The sequence below is a fragment of the Sycon ciliatum genome, chromosome 10, assembly GCF_964019385.1.
Source record: "Sycon ciliatum chromosome 10, ocSycCili1.1, whole genome shotgun sequence".
In the NCBI taxonomy this organism is placed as follows: domain Eukaryota; kingdom Metazoa; phylum Porifera; class Calcarea; order Leucosolenida; family Sycettidae; genus Sycon; species Sycon ciliatum.
The window spans coordinates 29110968-29130437 of NC_088652.1; the positions used below are offsets into that span (position 1 = coordinate 29110968).

General features: G+C 45.4%; 1 protein-coding gene and 1 long non-coding RNA gene across 2 annotated transcripts; both read left to right on the plus strand.

Moving 5' to 3' along the window:
- The first annotated feature begins 12301 nt into the window (after positions 1–12301).
- On the plus strand, positions 12302–13788 carry LOC135825687 (UDP-GalNAc:beta-1,3-N-acetylgalactosaminyltransferase 1-like). The gene has a single exon (XM_065338304.1). The coding sequence runs from the start codon at positions 12421–12423 to the stop codon at positions 13642–13644; it is 1224 nt and encodes a 407-aa protein (XP_065194376.1). The 5' UTR covers positions 12302–12420; the 3' UTR covers positions 13645–13788.
- Positions 13789–18098: 4310 nt separating this feature from the next.
- LOC135826069 (uncharacterized) lies at positions 18099–19200 on the plus strand. The gene is made up of 2 exons (XR_010555206.1): positions 18099–18940; positions 19023–19200. It is a non-coding gene; the product is annotated as an uncharacterized LOC135826069 (long non-coding RNA).
- The last annotated feature ends 270 nt before the right edge of the window (positions 19201–19470 follow it).

The window sequence follows — 19470 nt, forward strand, 5'->3', positions numbered from 1 at the left end:
TTGCCTGCAAGGCGTTTCTAAAAAATACATTTCGGAGTGTCTGCATATCATACCGCACGTGTACATGTACATGATGTAGCACTGCTACAGCTAGTACAGGTAGGCGTTGAGACACACTGCACTGCATTGCACTGCATTGCACTGCACTACACTGCACTGCACTACACTGCACTGCACTGCACTGCTCTGCTCTGCACTGCCCTGCACTGCACTGCACTGCACTGCACTGCACTGCACTACACTACACTGCACTACACTGCACTGCACTGCACTGCACTGCACTGCACTGCACTGCACTGCACTGCACTGCACTGCACTGCACTGCACTGCACTGCACTACACTGCACTGCACTACACTGCACTGCACTACACTGCACTGCACTACACTACACTGCACTGCACTGCACTGCACTACACTGCACTGCACTACACTACACTGCACTGCACTGCACTACACTGCACTGCACTGCACGCGTCACCGCAGAGTAGACAGAGACACATACTCTGTACTCCCAGAAACATGAGCTTGCATGCAGTGACAGCCAGGTACCAGCAGACTTGTAGGTAGGATCCTTGGTAACGTTGGTTTCAGGTTCAGGTGTGGCACATGACAGTATGAGTGCACTTGGTTTACATGCGGTCCTATAAGATTTGGTTCGTTCTAAGCGAAAACTGTTTACTATAAAGGGTCAATTTTGTATGGGTTCAAGCAGGGACATGGACAAGGGTTCGCTATAATTATCGTGAAATTCGCTATATGCGAGTTTGTTTCAAGTGGAGTCGACTGTATTGTATATGTGTGCATAGTATGATGTTTATTATGAGTGGTATTATCTGCATTTTTTTTGGGGGGGGGGCGTTTCTGGGGATGGGCGGGTCAAGAAAGAAAAGCCTGTTAGATGTCTATACGTAAATAGATATAATGTACCGTAAAGTACCGCCAGAGCGCCCCACCGTCTCGTCCTTTCGTGGTCGTCTTGTGGAAGTGGTTTCCGGTATAGGTCATATGGCACAGACGTTGTAGAGGAGACGGTTTCAAATAGGAGATATGTCGCAAACCGGAACGGATTCAATATTCACTTTCTCCCTTGGTATTTTGGTTAGAAAACATATGTCACAGTGAGACTACGATGTGTTTTACTCCGAGCCAAAATTTCATCGCTCTGCGATGACCAGAAGCGCCATACCAAGCAGGTGAGTTTTTGACGTGTTGCTTCGCAGTGCGACTTGAGTTTTACGTCTTTCGAAAAATCAACTTCTTGCCCTGCGGCTCGCCTCTCACCAATAAAGCACCTTACACCATTGAAAACTAATGGAAGCACACACAAGGCTTATTATTACTCTGCATTGGCCGTCGTGGAGCGATAACAATTACCTAATTTCAGACTATAGTGAATTTGATATGCACTCTGTAAAACCTTTCCGGTTTGGAGCCACCTCTGATTTGAAGCGAAAAATTGGGCAACTTGGAGGCAATGGGCCAACACAAAGGAGTGGCTCAGCTCGATTGACTCTGGCCTCAGAGCAAACTTCAACATGCAAGTTTCCTTCCACAAACGTAATTCGAGTGAACAATCCACGCTGATGATCCGTTTGGGTCTATACAACTTAGCTGTCAAGCCGTTCCGGTTTCGAACCGTCCCCTCTACATACATTGCACGTTGTGCAGTCGATCCGTACCCAGTCTACCTTCGAACAAATGCGAAATCCACATAAAACCTGCCAAGTGTGACCTTAGTGCACTATTAAAGGTTCTGACACTGTACAAACCTCGTTGCACTCTGCCATAGTATTTTCTTCCCTTGCCTGTAAAATCAAGGTGGGGCGCTCTCACGAGACGGGGCGCTCTGGCGATACTTTACGGTATTTACGGACGGCCCTTAATCACGAATAAATACAGGAAGGATACAATGTTACGAGTTATGAACAACTGTCCACCAACAGGGGCGTCGGAAGGTATTTTAGTGCGGTACGGTCAGCCATCTGAAGGCCAATTTACTCGAGGGGGAGGGGTTGCTGAGCTGACATTTTGGAAATCTAGAGACCGAATGATGGTGTATTTTATTGATTCACGGGGTACCTGTGGGCAAAATGTGGTACGGCCAATACCGTAGTGAGTCTACTAGTGACCGTACTGTGTGCGACGCCCCTGCTACATATAATAATTATAATACTTCAAGAAATTATCTGGTTAAATTGGTCCAATGTAACCAGATAATTATATGAATATAATTCAAGCAAGTGCGACAACAATGTCATGGGCACAAAACTGACAAGGGGTGCTGAGACATTCAATGAAAATTCGCCGATTATTAGTTGACGTACAGCTGTCTTCAAAATTCGAATATAGGCCCAGGGCTAAAAAACGAACCATTATTAGAGAGGTTTCGACCCGCGTGATTTGTGCTCTTACGTGAACGTCAATTTTTTGCGTCGACGCGAGCTCAGAAAGAGCTTTCGTTTCACGTTGCTTGTGAAGCACGTCGTGTCGCTGACGACAGGAGCAAAAACTGGGAGCGAAAACTTCAAAAAGTGAAGAAAGTGATTTTTGGTGAGGCCGAAGTCGCACAAATATTATTTTATAGCTAGTTTAGGCAAAATCGACATCCCAACCTGATAGCAAGGCTAAATTTGCAAAAACTCGCGTTCACGTCGAACGTGAGTTGACCTCAGCTCACGTCATGAACGGGAGTTTCGACGCCAAAATTTGCCACACCAACGTGAAATTTCACGGTGTAGTGCAGAACAACGTGAAGCGAAACCTCTCTATTACTGACTTTTTCCCGGAAAATGCACTATTTCGTGTATTAGCCCATGGGCTTATATGCGCGGAACTACGGTACAGCACACACTGGAGAATAATGGGATTACAAGCCACAAGAACACACAGGCTACGCAGACAGCGAGTAAATCAAACAAACTATTGCTCACTCACCTCGTATGCACTGTACATGCCGGCGCTCCCTTGCGTCGTGTGTCTGGTAGTCCGCGTGTCCCTTGTCCGCTATTGCTCACCTCCTCGCGCTCTCTCCGCTTGGCGCCTGTGACGACACCAGTGTATCCTATCCATCACGCAGGCTGACTTTGGACGTCACATCCGTTGCGGGTCGTGTCTTTGCTGCCGGCCGCCGTCCATGCCCTCTGCCCGTTCCCGTCGACGACTCGTCGCTCTCCGTAGGGAAAGCTACACTCTTCCCGGGTCCAGAATAGGTATTTGTACGAGTATTGCTTCTATCTCTGTCTTTTCCTTGCAATAGTCCGCCACTAGCTTGGAAAATTCCGCTATAGTTATCATTAACACTAAGTCCTTTACATTATCCCACCGCTAGCCTCCCAATGAGAGAACGCCACTGGAAAACTCGCAGAGCTGCTGCACTGAATTCCCAGAGCAAAGAGTAAAGATAACTCTAGTGCAATGTAAATGTTTGTAACGTTACGAGGACAACACCGTGAAGAAGGAACTCTTCGAATACAGTGTAATCCTAAAGAGAACACACTTCGGACAGTAAGTTTTCGCCAGCATGATATTCAAGCATTATCGTCAGGTGAAGTACTGACAAAATAAAATCAGGCTACAGCTATAGCAGCAACGTTACGTGTACATTCGCAAAGCTGTGGTTCTCCCAGCTTCGCGCCAAAGCAAGTGCGAAGCGCGAGCAGTCTTGCAACACATGGCCATAACAATACAATATTGACCATGGACAGTGCGAAGAGTACACAACTGCTTATACTAGAAGCAGGGTTATAAGTTGCTGGCATATTTACGTCATCCCGCATAAAAACAAGGAAGGCAAAGGAAAACAGAGCCCACTTTTTTTCTTCTATTATAGATTACAGTACAAGAAACTAACTCTCCTCCTTCATGCGCTCTAAAGCCGACCATTGCTACCCTCGGTAGCCATTACTCACACCAATAACTTCAAACAACGAAGGGGTCACGGGTAAAACATTTCCTTCTGACAGCTGTTTCGCCTATCAAAGGCTCGTCAGAGAAGGTGATACTTATTATTGTAATTGACATGGCATACTGATTTTATACGGTGCGTTCGTTGTTTGAAGTTATTGGTGTGAGTAATGGCTACCAAGGGTAGCAATGGCCGGCTTTAGAGCGCATGGAGGAGGAGAGTTAGTTTCTTGTGCTAGTATTATTCAACAGGCGAAAGGTACCGTTCAACAGTTTATTGATATACTAGTAGATATAGATTATAGTGTCTACTATAAACTGTCACGTGTCACGACTCAACAGAAAGGGCAACAAGAACTGCGATTTTGATCCTGAAACCACCAGTGCAGTGACATGGACAAGAACATAACTCATAACTTTTAAAAGCAAAAAGAACACGAAACTTGCACATGCGCTTGGTTACAAGCCCGGAGGGGGGGGGGGGGGGAGAGAGAGGGGCACTATTCAAGAGGGCTGATTTTTCACTGGCTCTTATAGACTGGGGCACTATTCAAGAGAGAATTCTAATCGCGCGAATAGGGTACATACAAACATTCCTCTGTGCTGCGCTGACGAGTCCACAAAGGACGAAACAGTTCTGTCCGCAGATTGAGTACGATCATGTACGTGTAGGAGATAGATTTGGCAGATGAGTGTTTCAGAACAAGTCATGAAACCTGGAGTAATGGTGGTGTGGTTCTCTTTGTTTAGCATTTGTACTAACCACCACAACCGTTTATTGAACAAACGATATGCAATGTTACACTCACTTCTGCACTCACACTCACTCCTGATTCTTCTACAATCATGCACTTTGTTTATAACCTTTTCATGGACATGTCGCCAATTAGACCCAGCGGTGAAAATGGGACTAGGGAACTAGGGGTCAACAGTCAAACTTCGCTAATAACGACTGCGGATATAACGACAATTCGCGAATAACGACAGAATTTCTATGCCCAGAGCAAAGTCCCATCCCACTGTAATACATTATAATGAGACTTCGGGAATAACGACACTTTGCGAATAAGGACACCTTTTTGATGTCCCGCCGAGTGTCGTTATACGCGAAGTTGACTGTATTCTATTTCACCCTCACGCTGCCTCGAACCGCACTGCACCACTGGCCACTGTATATCACCGACATGAACAGGAAAAACGAAGGCAGTACATGGAGCGGGTCCGGAATGTCGAACATGCGTCGTTTGCCCCAGTAGTTATCACGGCGTCAGGTGGTTTTGGACGTTCGGCAACCAGCCTGTACTGGAGAATTGCATCGCTGCTGGGCAGTAGGCATTGGCAGATTCTTCTCGAAAAGGTGGCAGATTCTGCTCGAAAAGCAGTGAAACTGGCAGAACCATACAAACCTTATGGCTGGCAATTCCTCGACTTCTGCTCCAGTTATCTATCCACATACCAAACATGCATGAAACTTACCAGAAAAGTACCAAGTTCTGCCAATTTTTCAGGCGGCATTATCCGCAAAGGCCTAATCGCTGCTGGCTGACAAGCGTAATGAACCGTATGCACAGTACATGTCATAATGGCATTGGTCAGGTGTATGCTGTATAGTGTGCCTTAGAGGGTCTAGAACAACATTCGCAAAAAATATCAACAAAGCATTGATCAACAAGAGCCTCCCGCCACGCTGGCGGTTTCTGAGGCAGCTATTGGTGTTTATTATTTCTTTTAGAACTTTATTATTCAAGTGTACTGTTGCAGGCTTTGTGGCCCTATTCCTCACTCTGCATGTATAAAGATACGTTGAATTCAATGAAGAATAGAAAGAAAACACATGGAAACGAGGTATGAAGCAACACTGTAGCCTGTCAGTTTTGTGCCCTGTTATTGCACGTACTGACCGCTGATTATCTTGTTACATTCGTGAATAGTTGCTTCATACCTCGTTTCCGTTTGTTTTCTTCTTCTATTTACATTTCATACTGGCTCATTTATCCAGTTCAATAAAAAAATTATATTATATTTTTCATTTAAATCCCAATCAACCAAGCAAACCTGCAAACGAATGATTGAATTGCAAAACTGCTAAATTTGCTTGCGATAACAATACTATAATAGTCATGTACGCGGAGCTCTTGTCTCGCAACTCATATCATGTTATCACAAATATATCCTCTTCTCGTCTTGCACAACTTTCTTCTCCTCTAGCCCACCAGGCAGGCAACAGCATGCTTATCCCGTTGTATTGGGAATGGAGGGGCGGGGGAGAAGGGTAGCCAGTTATTGAAACAAGACAAAAATCTTGCTCCCAAGCCTGGCTCCCCCCCCCCCCCCCCCACACACACATGTCCCCACCCCGAAAATTGAATGTATCCATTGACAAGCGTATACATGTATGGTATATGTACCTGCATGGGATGATGTCGAAGGCTCTTCTTCGTTGATAGACCACTTCTACACGTCGATCGAAAGTTTGCATTCTACAGTAAAACCTGGTTTAAGCGACCACCCCACGGTGCAGGCAAAAGCGGTCGTTAAAGCCAGGTGGTCTTTAGAACCAGGTCCCGCAGTGTCTGTGCAGAATTGTCGGTGCATGGAAAACGGTCGTTAAGAGCAGGTGGTCGCCAAACCCAGAGGTCGCTTACACCAGGTTTTACTGTACAAGTATGGCAAAAGTCTTGATTTTCGCTGGTAAGAAAACATCTAGAGTCGATAACGCTGTGCAGTTTGTTGATATTCAAGCCATGTCCAAAACTTATACTTATGTTCTGCGGAAGTCAACATGCAGATCATCAGAGCCTGTTACCTACAGTCTATGCATGTTACCTGCAGTCTATACATGTTACCTGCAGCTATACAGTACATGTACTTTGAAGTTGTACGTGGAACATAACGCTATCCAAAATCTGCATGCGTGAAGAGACATTGTGAAGCAAGGTGACAGGACGTTGCCATAGTTACACTATACAAGTACTTATATAGACGAAACAGCTCAGTCCGCAGATTGAGTCACTATACTTGTACTTACATACACGACTGCACATGTACATGTAGGTGGGAAATCAAGCAGACCTTGTCTGACCATGCAATCGTATCATTCCAAAACAACACTGTGAATTTGTAATACGACCGGGTAATACCGGTATGACCGGGTAATATGACCCGGTAATATGACCGGGTAATATGACCGGGTAATATGACCGGGTAATATGGCCGGGTAATATGACCGGGTAATATGACCGGGTAACTAGAAACAACTAATAGGCAATACTGTGCAGCCGGGCGGCAGAAATCGATGGAACTCTTCTACGAGGTTTTTATATGGACCGAGAAAGCCGACGATGCAGAGAAGGCGTTGAAAATAGCCATCTTTGCTCTCCAGATCTGCAATGTCCAATAGCGTGGTGAGAATCCATTCGAAAGCAACAGGATCATTGACTAATCTTTGCTTTGCGAGAAGGAGAAAAGCCGTTGCATCATCTTTAGAGCAAGACTGCCCGGAGGTGTGTGTAGAGGAATCACGTACTTGCTGAAGCATGCCTGACGCAGATGTTGGTGGACTAACGGAGAGTGTTTTCTGCAAAATGCGTGCGTGTCCTGTCAAACACGTGTTAAATACCTCTAATAAATCGGATTGTTCTGGATCAAAGGTTGGGAGAATCTTCAGGAGGTGAAAAACAATTGAACACAGTGAATGCGCCGATTCAGAGCGTGTTAGGAAGAGTCGGAAATTGTAAACGTAGCTATTCAACACTTCTTCATGTAAGGATTCATCAATATAGCGAAGGCAGACATCCCTGACCTTTCCATGAGATTCTTCAGGAGTGAGAAGTTGAACAGGCCTTTTGGTATTTCCCCACTTCTTTCTTCTACCGGCAAAAGCGATGCCGGGAATCTTTCAGACTATCCAATCTGCTCGCTTTCGTCCGGACGATGTTCCGGGGTGGAACGCCTTGCAGCAGATACAGGCAACAGCAAGGTGAAGTATTGATGATACCTACACGTATGATAGAGAACGCTCTGTCTCGGTGAGCTCAGTTTACACTTTTGCCGGGCCGGAGAGCTCGCTGCAGAACACTCACATTCGCCTGTGGTGTCGGTCACAACATCTTCTTTAGCAGCGGGTTTGTTCCCGTCCTTCTTTTGCTTGGTCCGTCTTTGCTTCGGAGCTCCGTCCTGGAATCCTTGAGTGTGTTGTAGACTGTTCGTGTTGGCATCCAGTGGCAGATGTGGGGGAGTTAGGGTTCTGGACGGTCTGCGAATCCCTATCATCTGCTTCGGTCTCCACGCTGACCTGCTTAGCTTCTTTCGTGTTGAGTTGTTTGCCGACGTTGAGCTCTTCAGGAATATCATGCACTCCAAACACTAAAGTACGTTTCAAATGTACTGGGCCATGCATTCTGGTACCGCTATCTCTGTGACGAGTGTCGCATTGCATACAAATAGTGTGGCATTTTCTGGCAGCGCATTGCTGACGAGCCCGAGCCTAACGTCGGATTCGCATAGGGAGGGATGTTCACCGAGACATATCCCGCTGTCCCACGGTGAAGGATAGAACGTCTCCGTAGATGGGTACTCCGTGGAATGAACGTATGAGCTGGCTCGACTCGAGTACACCGCGGCAGACTCAACCCAATCCATAACGAAAAGCTAATCAGCACAACAAGGTGGCAACAATTTCTGCCTTTTCACAAGATTAAACTTCCATCAGGCGCTTACAATAAGGACTGGACTCTTAGTATGCTTGTCCGGTTACCACTGAAATATCCATACAGGACAATGAAAGATCACTCAAGCAAGTGATCTGACACCAAAATACCTTTTATTGAACGTTGCAGGCGTCACAGCTCGTCATACTGGGACAAGGGTCACAAGGCGACACATGAATTATTTTCCTTGCAGAGACGTCATTTTGACCTGCACCCGAGAAGATAGGACAGGCGGCGCTATGCGCGTGTTGACTTCCACCTTAAAAAAACCTTGCCAAACCATCGAAACAGCGAGACATAATCACTATCACATGTTTCCGCAATCCGTCCGTGCAATTCTACACAGATTCGAGCAGTAATCTCAACTGGAGTCAATGTGACATAATAGAGAGCTGAGATGCAAGTTATTTCTGACGTGACGCGAAACTAATTAGTTCAGCTCGCGTTATTTGGCTCGCGCGTCGAAAAGCAACGTGAGTGACCTGCAGCTCACTTCGGAATTCGGAGTTTCACGCCAAATTTGACGTGAGATTGCGCGTCACGGCGGAAATAACGTGCATCTTGTGTACTCCTACTACACGGTACTAGTACTATAGTGCTGGCAACTGAAATCCGACCCCTGCGCGGTGCGCTCACATCGCGAAGACCCAAAGCGGTGTTGTAAAACTACGAAATAGAGACCGCTAGAATGTGAACCCACCGCTCAGGGGTCGGATTTCAGTTACCAGTACTGTACTACCACTAGTAGAAGGCAATCTTATTACAGTCTATTTCAAAACTATAGACGCGTAGGGTTTTTGAAATATTTCAAATTTGGCTGGAACTTTTTGAGAATAGTTTTCGGAATATTGCCCAGTATCGCTCCACAATTAGTCTCATAGAGTTTCTAAACGATTGGATAATCATAACAGACACCCAATTTGGAAACATTTATGCACAAAGTGATCACAGATTTTATGTGGTATAGATGCTGGCATAACGGTTTTTGCCAAGGTACACGTCTATAGTTTTGAAGTGGACTGTAGGTGACGATTTCTTGCGAAGCTTTTGTGTTCAATTTTATATTTCAATTGAAATATGTATATGTTATCGCATGGTTGCGAGGGCCTTATGGCATATTATTGCCCCGAGAGGTTAGCCCGAGGGCCATAGGCCCGAGTGCTAACCTCGAGGGGCAATAATATGCCATAAGGCCCGCAGCAACCATGCGATAACAAATCTATCACATGGCCCACAGAGCAGACCATTGGGCTGCTATTGAAACAAGCCCAATAATACAAATGCCAACACATTATGACCACAATGTATTATTGATGTGCTATCATTATCAAAACAGGAAAAATGAAGATATTTCTCCTACACCCTAACAAAAAGTCTGCTACAGGCCATCAGAGAGTATACAGTACCGAAAGACGGAGACAGAAAAAAGTGCCGACACGGCATCGTCATAGCAATAGACATGGCAACCACAATAAAACATAGCAGAATCATAATTCCAGTTGAAAAATTAAGAGTGCTACCACAAAGAGTTTCTTCATGTTTACATGTGTATCAGGAAGTTGTCAAATACAGTACTGCAAGTATTTGACGACTCCCTGGTGTGTATTTCTCAGGACAATTTTTCTTCCTTTTTTCAGCTCCAGATAGCTGTATTTTTCATTGCAAAACATTCCTGAATTGTTGTGTTTGTTGTTCAAGCAAAGGTGAAGGCAGAGGATAGATGAGCCTGATAACAGTTCTACGTGGCACATGAAGCTGAGTGGGAAACCCCGAAGCAGATTCTTAATCGTACTCATCCCTGAAGTGGCGTCGTCAGATTCTGTCCTTGCTGTATTTTCATCATGTCTTTTACCAGTTTCCGTCTTTGCTAATTCGTTTCAAATTCAATGTTTCCCTTAGTTGTCGTCACCCGTCCTCTATAGTTATACCTCGTTCTGCGCCCATTTCCTTAAATCCCCTCTCTTCAGTTTATCTGTGGAATGGAACAAACTTCCAGAACACATTCGCTGCGTTCAGTCCTCTGTCAATTTTCGCATTGCTCTAAAGGCTCATTACTCACAGCATAGATATTCTCTGACTGGAATTCCGAACTTTTCCGTTTGAGAATTTTTTTTCCTTGAAATTAATCCTTGCTGGGTTTTTTTCATCTAAATGTCCCGCTATTAACTGCAGAGGTGATTTCTTCCCTCGTCGATTTCTTTCCTGCTTTTATACCTCGATATTTAGGTACTTGTTTCCCTTCTTTCCATGCTTCATCTTCCACTCTCCTCTCCCCCATTTCCCCATTTTTCTTGCGATATTTATGTGGAAGACTTCCGTGATAAGCATCCATTTGCTTTTGGAGAATCCTTTTAAATAAATACAATACAATACAATACAAAAGACCACACACAGGCAGTGACTTTGCGAGGATCTGAAACCCACCGTGGATGCTGAGTTGAATTTGTGTTATTTCAAATAATTGTTTGTGATCACAGTACCACATCGAGGAGAACTAAATCTTATCCACAAGCTTACCGACGGTCAGGCTGCCAACATGACTGAACAAATGATCCCTGCAAGCACCACACGGCAGACGTCGGAGGCCATGTCCATTGCCGGGACGTCCATCTCCAAAAAGAATTCCATCTTCGTCTCAATGCTACACTGCGACTCGTCGTACTCGTAGATCTACAGACAGCACAGTCTACAGAGTCGCGCGTCGTAGTCACGCGATCACTGAAATAAACTATTTTTTTGCGGGCAATATCGCGGGCAATAATAAATTTTTTATTGCCCGCGGCGCGAAAGGTTCTGATTCGCTGGAGTACGGGCAACAATCACGTGCCATGTGATAATCAATTTTATTTACTTCCGAAATTAATTGGGTTGTCTGTTTGCTTCGATCTCTTACTTCATGGTTTCACGCGATTGGCCCGTGTGTTGTGAATAGAACCACTCTCAAGTAGATCCTGCCAGTCTAGTGACTGAACACATTCCGGTGCGGGAACATGTACTTAGCGCTGATACAGTGTGCCTGTGCAGCAGGTATCTAGCCAGTAGATCCACTCAACACGACTGACCACGCAGCATGGGGCAGTGTGGGGGGTGTAAGTCAAAGAAATTGAATACATGTACAAACAAGAACATGATAAGCAACAAACGCACAGGAGGGAAGCGAGAAATGGCAATTAATCTCGCGAGATGTGGGCTTCCGACACTGCCAGAGGGTGGGATGCCTCATTAGCAGCAGCACGATGCCTAACCCAGAGCCACGCAAACAAGCAAAGCAAGAACCATGAGAACGCAGCACAGCAAACGAAATCCTGCACGGAATGAAAGCCATGACGTGGCTAGCTGTAGAGGCTCAGAGTCAGACTGTTTTTCTGGATGCCGGCTAGCGCTTGTACAAAGTCGCTGCCGCGCCACACGACCGAAGCCTCCGGTGCGGACATCATCGCCGGAACAAATGACGAGCTGCTAGATTTCCGGCTAGTAGTAGTACTGACTACTGTACTAGTATCATGAGTATAGTAGTAATACAATGAAACTAACTGTTACTTGAACCCTACCCACACCCTCCTCAAATCCGAAGTGGTCAAATCAAGTGGTCTCTTCGCTACAAGTAACTAACTTTGTACTCTTGATCCAGTACAGTCATGTATCTACTATCGGTTCAGTTGTCACTGTATGTTTGTACCGTGCCGTGAGTGAGGCCCGTGACGGAAAAAAGGTTACTACAAAAATAAATTGTAGTCGGTGCATTATCAACTAGCAGCAATCATTCCCTGGTTCCGTTGGCTAAGCGATACGGTCCTCTATCGGGCTATGGCGGACAGGAAGACGTTTCTCCTGCTGCTAGCCTGTTTTCTTCAGGTGCTCATTTTACTGGCCGTGTTTACGCACGCTCCCATCGATACTAGTTATTTTTGGACACACGTATCCGAGCAGCCAAAGGCCAGTGCGAGGCAGCAAGGTGGTGATCACAAAACCTTCCAGGAGAAGGTCGCACGCGACGATGTATTGTCAGGCAGACCAGTGTCAGTTTGGAGTTCGCCACCCACTCACCGTCTGAATCTGAAAACCGCTGATAAGCAAGAAGGGGCTGCCAAGATGGAGACGGAAGCGATCATGGATACTGTGGAAAGCACAGAGATGTCGCATCGCGAACTCGAGCCAGCCGAACCAAGCATAGCCAGGCAGCCAGTGCAATCTCTTTCTCTTCTTCTAATTGTCAAGACAGGTCCGGACTATTTCCAGCGGCGAGAAGTCACCAGAAGACTATGGTTCTCACGCTGCACAAGTGGACAGCTTTATGGAAAATCGTCTGATTTAGCGCCGAAAGAACAGTGGACGATGAAGCAAGTCACTGTGGAATGTCTTTTCCTGACAGGAACTTCAGCAAATGCCACTGTCATGAGAAAGTTAAGAGAAGAGATAGCACAGAAAGGTGATGTGTTCCTAGCACCATTCGCTGACGGTTATGACCGAATGACTTCCAAGACCCAGTGGTCTCTGATGTGGAGTTTGCGTCGGGACAATCACTATGACTACCTGATGATGGTGGATGATGATGCGTACGTTGTGTTTCGTCACCTCATCCCCTGGCTGCTGAGTCAGCCCAGACATGAGTTCTATTCTGGCCACTTGCACTTCAACAGAGGTCTGATTCCATGCTCCACGGATCCAGGTCATCCGAATTGTGTTGATGCAAGTAGTCCCGTGTTCAAAGGTAAACGCCAGTACCCTCCTTTCGCCTCCGGCTTTGCCTATATCCTGTCACGTGACGTTGTCCAGCTCAGTGTCCAGGAGGTGGTGCGCTACGTTAGTGACACTATCCCTGGTAACATCGAGGATGCCGTGCTGGGAACTCTCCTGAATGCGGCAGGTGTGAGTTTGCGTGACGAGAAAGGATTCGTGCACTGGGCTGATGAGCGTGGCCGATGTCCAGCAAACGCAGCCGTAATTGTTGTCGGGAATGTCCCCGCTAACGATCTTGCCAAATTAGAAGAGAACGATCGAACAGGGAAAGCAATTTGCTTTGGACTCTAGACCTGGAGATCTCCATGTTGGAGTACAAGAACCGGAATTTTTTCAATTTTGTTGTACCAATATCACCCGTACTTTCTGTGCGTCTGATTCAAATCAAAATTCCAATACCTACATGAGATCAACCATGAACCATTGGTCAACTAACATGGTATCTTCCGAATCCCTTCCCAATGCGGAATTTCCCGCAACTTGTGCACTGGCTTGATCCACATCCAGTAATACAGTGGTTCACATAATTATTATGCTTGAAGACTGTATGAGTAATCTAAGTTCTTAGGTTGAGAACGAACCCAAATATGTAGGAGATCTTGCTGAACTTGTTTTACTCCGTGAATCAAGAACTCAGTGCAGGTCATGAGGGCAAGTCGTACATGTCCTGAGGAGAGTGGCGTAGTGTGCTCGTGCTTATAATAGCGAGCAGAGAGGGGATAGTGTGGTCAGAAACCTGGCAAGAGAAACATGCAAGAATCTAGAAGAAGGTTCCGGAACAAGGACCAGTGCCTAGAATATGCAATAGCAAGTGCAGGGAGTGGTGCTTTTTTGAAGGTTTGCCTAGTGGACGGTTCGATGAACTTCCCATGTGCTCTGGATGGCAGTCGTGAGTCAGTCAAGTGAGAATTCATGTCGGCAGGAAAACCGCGAGCTCCCATGTAGGGAGCATCACACAATTCCTTTGAGAATCGCCGAAAAATCTACCAAAATAATGTTGTTACAAAGTGCGTTTAGGAACGAATGATGTTGCCGCAAGCATGACCACTCGGTAGGCTTTCCCCGAATCGGCTAGGCAAAAATATTCGCTGGAAATGAGACTTATCGAAAATCACTCAGCTTTTCGCCGATTTTGAAGGGTTCCTTTGAAAATCGCCGAAAATCTACCAAATGTTGTTGCAACGTGCAGTTTTGAAGCCAATATGCCAACAATTCTTATAGGACGATTTTCAAATAATTATTATTAATAAATTTATAAACAGTTTCCTCTGAGACAAAAATGCGATAATACTCATAAAAAGGACACACTTCAGGCTCATTACAAACATCTTGAAAGTTTTTGTCTTCACAAGTATACTTTCAAGCCTTCTCATCAGGTGAAATACAGGCAAGGGAAAAGGAACAGGCACAGTGGATTAAATACAGTAAGAAGGTGGTAAAACAGCGCAAAAAAAGAAAGAAAGAAGATAGCTAAAGTAAACAGCGAAAATTGCAATAATGACACAAAGGTGCAAATGCGAGAAAACTCAATAAGCGCGACATGTAGTGCGACAACAAGAGACAACCACTGGACATACATGTAACTAACGAGGTTTTGACGACCTACCTAACAGCCTAAGTGTGAATTTGATTTGTTTCTGCTTGCAAAGTTTGGGTTTCCTTGTGTGGATGTATACAGCTTCCAACACATTCAGCAATCTAGCACTGCGTACACGTGACACAATCGAAAAACAATCATCTGAATACACAGCACGACAATCAGGATGCTCAAACAAATGACTAGCAATGGACGACTCATACTTATCAGAACTAACATCAGAACAATCAGCATGTGCGGTGGACACATCCGATTTCACATGGCTAGTCGAGTGGACCCTAGCCGTTGCCTCTGTCTGTACTTTAGTCGCTGCCATCGCCGCCGTTGCCGATCTTGTCATTCTTCTGGTTGATGCGGTTCCTGTCACTGCCACGCCAGTAGGTGTCTTGTCCGGTTGTTTTTCTGGTGGTCTAGTTAATTGTGAGGTGACGTTGCTTGGTGTTGATGCCGCTGCGTTGGACCATCTTGTACCAGGATGATTCTTTGCTGGACGTCCCCTCCGTGGTCGAGTGGATCGTGCGTGTTGTGGAATAAGGTGTAGCGGTGCGTGTTGTCGGATGCGTGCGTCCAGATGTTGAAGAGTCCTACCTACATATCGGCTCTCACATTGCCGACAATCGAAGTGATAAATCAACTTGGATAATTGGCCTGTAGGTAGGACGTCCTTCCTCACCGTGAACGCACGCACCGTGGAGTAGATGAAGCGAATATGAACATTATGGTAATTGGACTCCACGGCAGACTTAACCCGACGCTGAACCATACGTGAGTAGTAGTGACCGAGCCGGTCCTGGGCCAAGGGTTGAACCCACTAGACCTTATGAATGGGTACTTGAACTTTGCGGTTGTTAATTAAGTGGCCACTTGAACTTTTAATTGGATAAGTGGTAATGAAGTGGCCACTTGAGATCTGAAGTGGTTTTGAAGTGGGCCAGGTGTCATATTTAATTGGATTAATGACTAAGTGGTGTCTGAAGTGCCTCTCGGCGACATAATTGCTTTTAAAGTGGTGGGTGTGGTTGTTGACAAGAGTCACTGTCTGGGAATGTGTTCTGGAAACTTCTAGGTATTCCCAGGCTAATTAGAACTAGCTCTACGGTATGATGTCATAGGGGGGTATTTTTTAGGAGGTGTGACTCATTTATAAATTGATATATGATGCAGCGTTTACTGGAAAATGTGATCAGTTAGCATCATGGATATTGAAGAGCAATTTGAAATACTGCGTGCGTACAAGGAGCGTCAACGCGCCGTCGTTGAGCATGACGATGACCCTTGTCCTGATGCCCCTCCTCCTAGTCCAAACATTGACAAATGTTTTCATAATCATCAAGTTGTGAACGAGGGGCACTTTGTGTGTACTGTATGCGGACTTGTTCTTGATAGCGTGCTGTTGCCGGAGGTGAATTTTACAGAGAGATGCATTCTCCCACGGCTATATGCGGCTCGGGAGCGATTGACTGCCGTCGACAGACATCTGGTACGCTTCATGCAGAAGACCGGTGTCCTGCTGAACCTTCACGGTGTGCTGGAACCGTTGCAGTACATGAAGAAGGAGAGTGGCTACAAGAGCCTGAACTATGCCATAGCTCTGACATGCATCTGTGCTGAGCGCGACGAGATTTGCCAGAAGCTTCAGCCATATCTTCCAAAGAGCCATGTGGCGTGGGCACGATCCAGCAAGCTAATGAGTTGCAAACCGCAGCAATTTTCGAAAGCCTGGCTCCGCCAACTTCTAATCCGTACAAAACCTCTTACCCCTTTTCAGCTGAAGAAGTTTAAGCAGAATATCCGAGAGTTTAATTCTGAGGAGAAGGAACTGATGCAAAGACTAATCCAATCTTACGGGTGCTGTGAACCTCGTGTGGAATTAATTCCTGCGGAGATGAAATGTGCGCTGTACCGTTTCTCAAGTGCCATGTGTAGGGCGAGGAAGATGATGATGAAGGGTACCGTTGCCGCTGTATAAAACCCCTGACATCTTAATTTTCCATCATTTCGCAAAGCATCCTTGCCAAGTCACAAGTAATTGTTGTTGTTGTCTTCATCCTTGCTATTACTTTGGTGAAGAAGAAGAAGAAGAAGAAGAAGAAGAACAACAACAACAACAACAACAACAACAACAACAACAACAACAACAACAACAACAACAACAACAACAACAACAACAAGAAGATCATGAACATGTGGTCTATTTTGAAAGATCATGGTGAGGACGGCCATTGTACAATGGGTGCGCTGATGCGTTGTGCTGCGCGGTTAGGAATCGCAACCTCGCTGACAAACCTGGTGGAACCTTTCAATGGAGACCATGGATATGATCAAGCAGTTGTTGAAAGTCACCCCATAACCAACTTGATCTGGATTGCTGCCAAGGACATGGCTTGCTGCGGGCGGAAAGAACTACTTGATGTAGTGAAGCTGCTGTTTCCAGTTGATCCAACCCCTGATGGAAGTACGCCTAGTACTGCTACTGGCAAGTCGGACATTGCTCAACGCCACCTCATGAAGAACCTATCCTGCGTGTTCAAGAAGGTGAAGAGCACCCCTTCCAGTAACAACATTAGTATGATCATCGTGTTGGTTGCAATGCTCATTCTCTTGTGTGAAGAAGTGTCGCTGAGAGGATACGATCATGAGCTGCACTGCACTCTAGTTGAGTTCTTCGATCAAGAACTGCATGCTATTGACGTGGTGCACTACAAGCGTTGTCAGCAAACTCAGTCAACATTCACGAATTGTGGAATTCCACAAATGCTCACATTGATTACTATTATGTCTATCCTTGCCTCCCTCACTTTGAGCTATATTATTAAATTTGACATGTAGACACACACACACACACACACACACACACACACACACACACACACACTCAAATCATCATCATCATAATACATGACGTTATTCATTAAAAATGTTTTATTATAATTTATCAATACACTTGGTAAAGAAAACGGAATGAATCATAAATGTTGTAGTTTCTGTACACGCCTGTGATGGTATCGTCCATTCTCAGTACGGCTTGATTGGCATGGAGTGGGTTGGAAGTGAATGACAGCGTGCACTTGTTCTTCCTGGGTGTTTGACTGTGTGACATCCAGTAGCGTATCTCCTTTGTCCCGCGCTCTGCAGCATCTGCAGGGTATCCAACTAGAATGTATAACCCAAGTGGCACAATGGTACCGGCATCCACATTTTTCCAAATGGGAATTCAGTGAGCACCAGTTCTGTGTTTGCTTGAGTCTCCGGGAGTGTTCCGCTGACAGTGTGTTCTTCTAAAGCGAAAGTTTGTCGTATCAGTGTTCTTCTTAACGAGGTTTCACTGTACATAGATGCAAAAAGACACACATAGGTGGTCTTTATATTGCATTGTCTATTCCTTGATACATTGACACGTCTGTGTATTGCTCCCCGTTCTGATAGGTGTATGTTTTTGTTGTAATCGCCGTCACGTGAACGGTGTTGTCAGCCCTCATCTCTCTTCTTTTTACCATACATTCCTTGTAGACTTGTAGGGTTTCATTCTGTTGATGTTGTTGCTGTCCGTCTTGTTGTCGTGGAGGTGGTGGAGGTGGGCTAATTAAGTGGCCACTTGAAATGTGAAGTGGTGTTTGAAGTGCCTATCGGCGACATAAGTATTTCTTTTAAAGTGGTGGGTGTGGTGTTAGTAAGATTGACTGTCTGGGATGTTTTTTTTGAAATTGAATTATGATATTCTGGAATATTCTAGGTATTGCCAGACTACCCTTCAACCAACGAGCATCAAACAACTGGATGGGGATAAAAGTGATTGGAGCTGCCTTGATGAGTCCCATTCAACTCCAGCCTGAAGATCGTCTTCTTCTTCTTCAAAACAAAGATGCAATTCAGCTGTGACTTATGTCTTAAGACTACGACCGGCCTCCAGCCGTTCGTTGACCACGCCAAATCAAAAGGACATCGGAAGAACCTGGAGGCTGGTCGTCAGCCGGTTTATAAATGTAGCTGGTAAGTGATCTGTTATACAATTATCTTTATTTGAAATACAGGAGATCTTATACATCTTGTTTTATCTTTTTCCCCCATGCAGCGATGACGAGTGGATTGATCTTGGGACAATGAAGGATCACGTTACAACGTCCCGACACATCAACAACTACCTTCAGAGGCTTATCAACTTCTACGGGGTGTTGCCCATTAACAGCGTGACGAAGATGGCGCAAGCCCAGGCGGAGCTCCTGTGTTTATAATAAAAAGTTTAAAACCAACATATCTGTGTTAAATGTTTGTGTGAAAGGGGTCGAGTTCTCATTCAATTGCATGTTCCGAGTTGATGGGTTTGGAACGTTGAAGTTCGATGTGATCGACGTATTGGGTAGCTGCAAGTTCGTTGAACAGAGCGGTGGCAAAACATGTGACAGTTGTTTTTTGGCACGTTGTAAAAGCCCTTGACGAGATTCGAGTCGTAGAGGAAATCTACCATATTCTGCAGATTTAGATTCGATTGGTCAGTAATAATCTCCTCTATTGCCGTATTG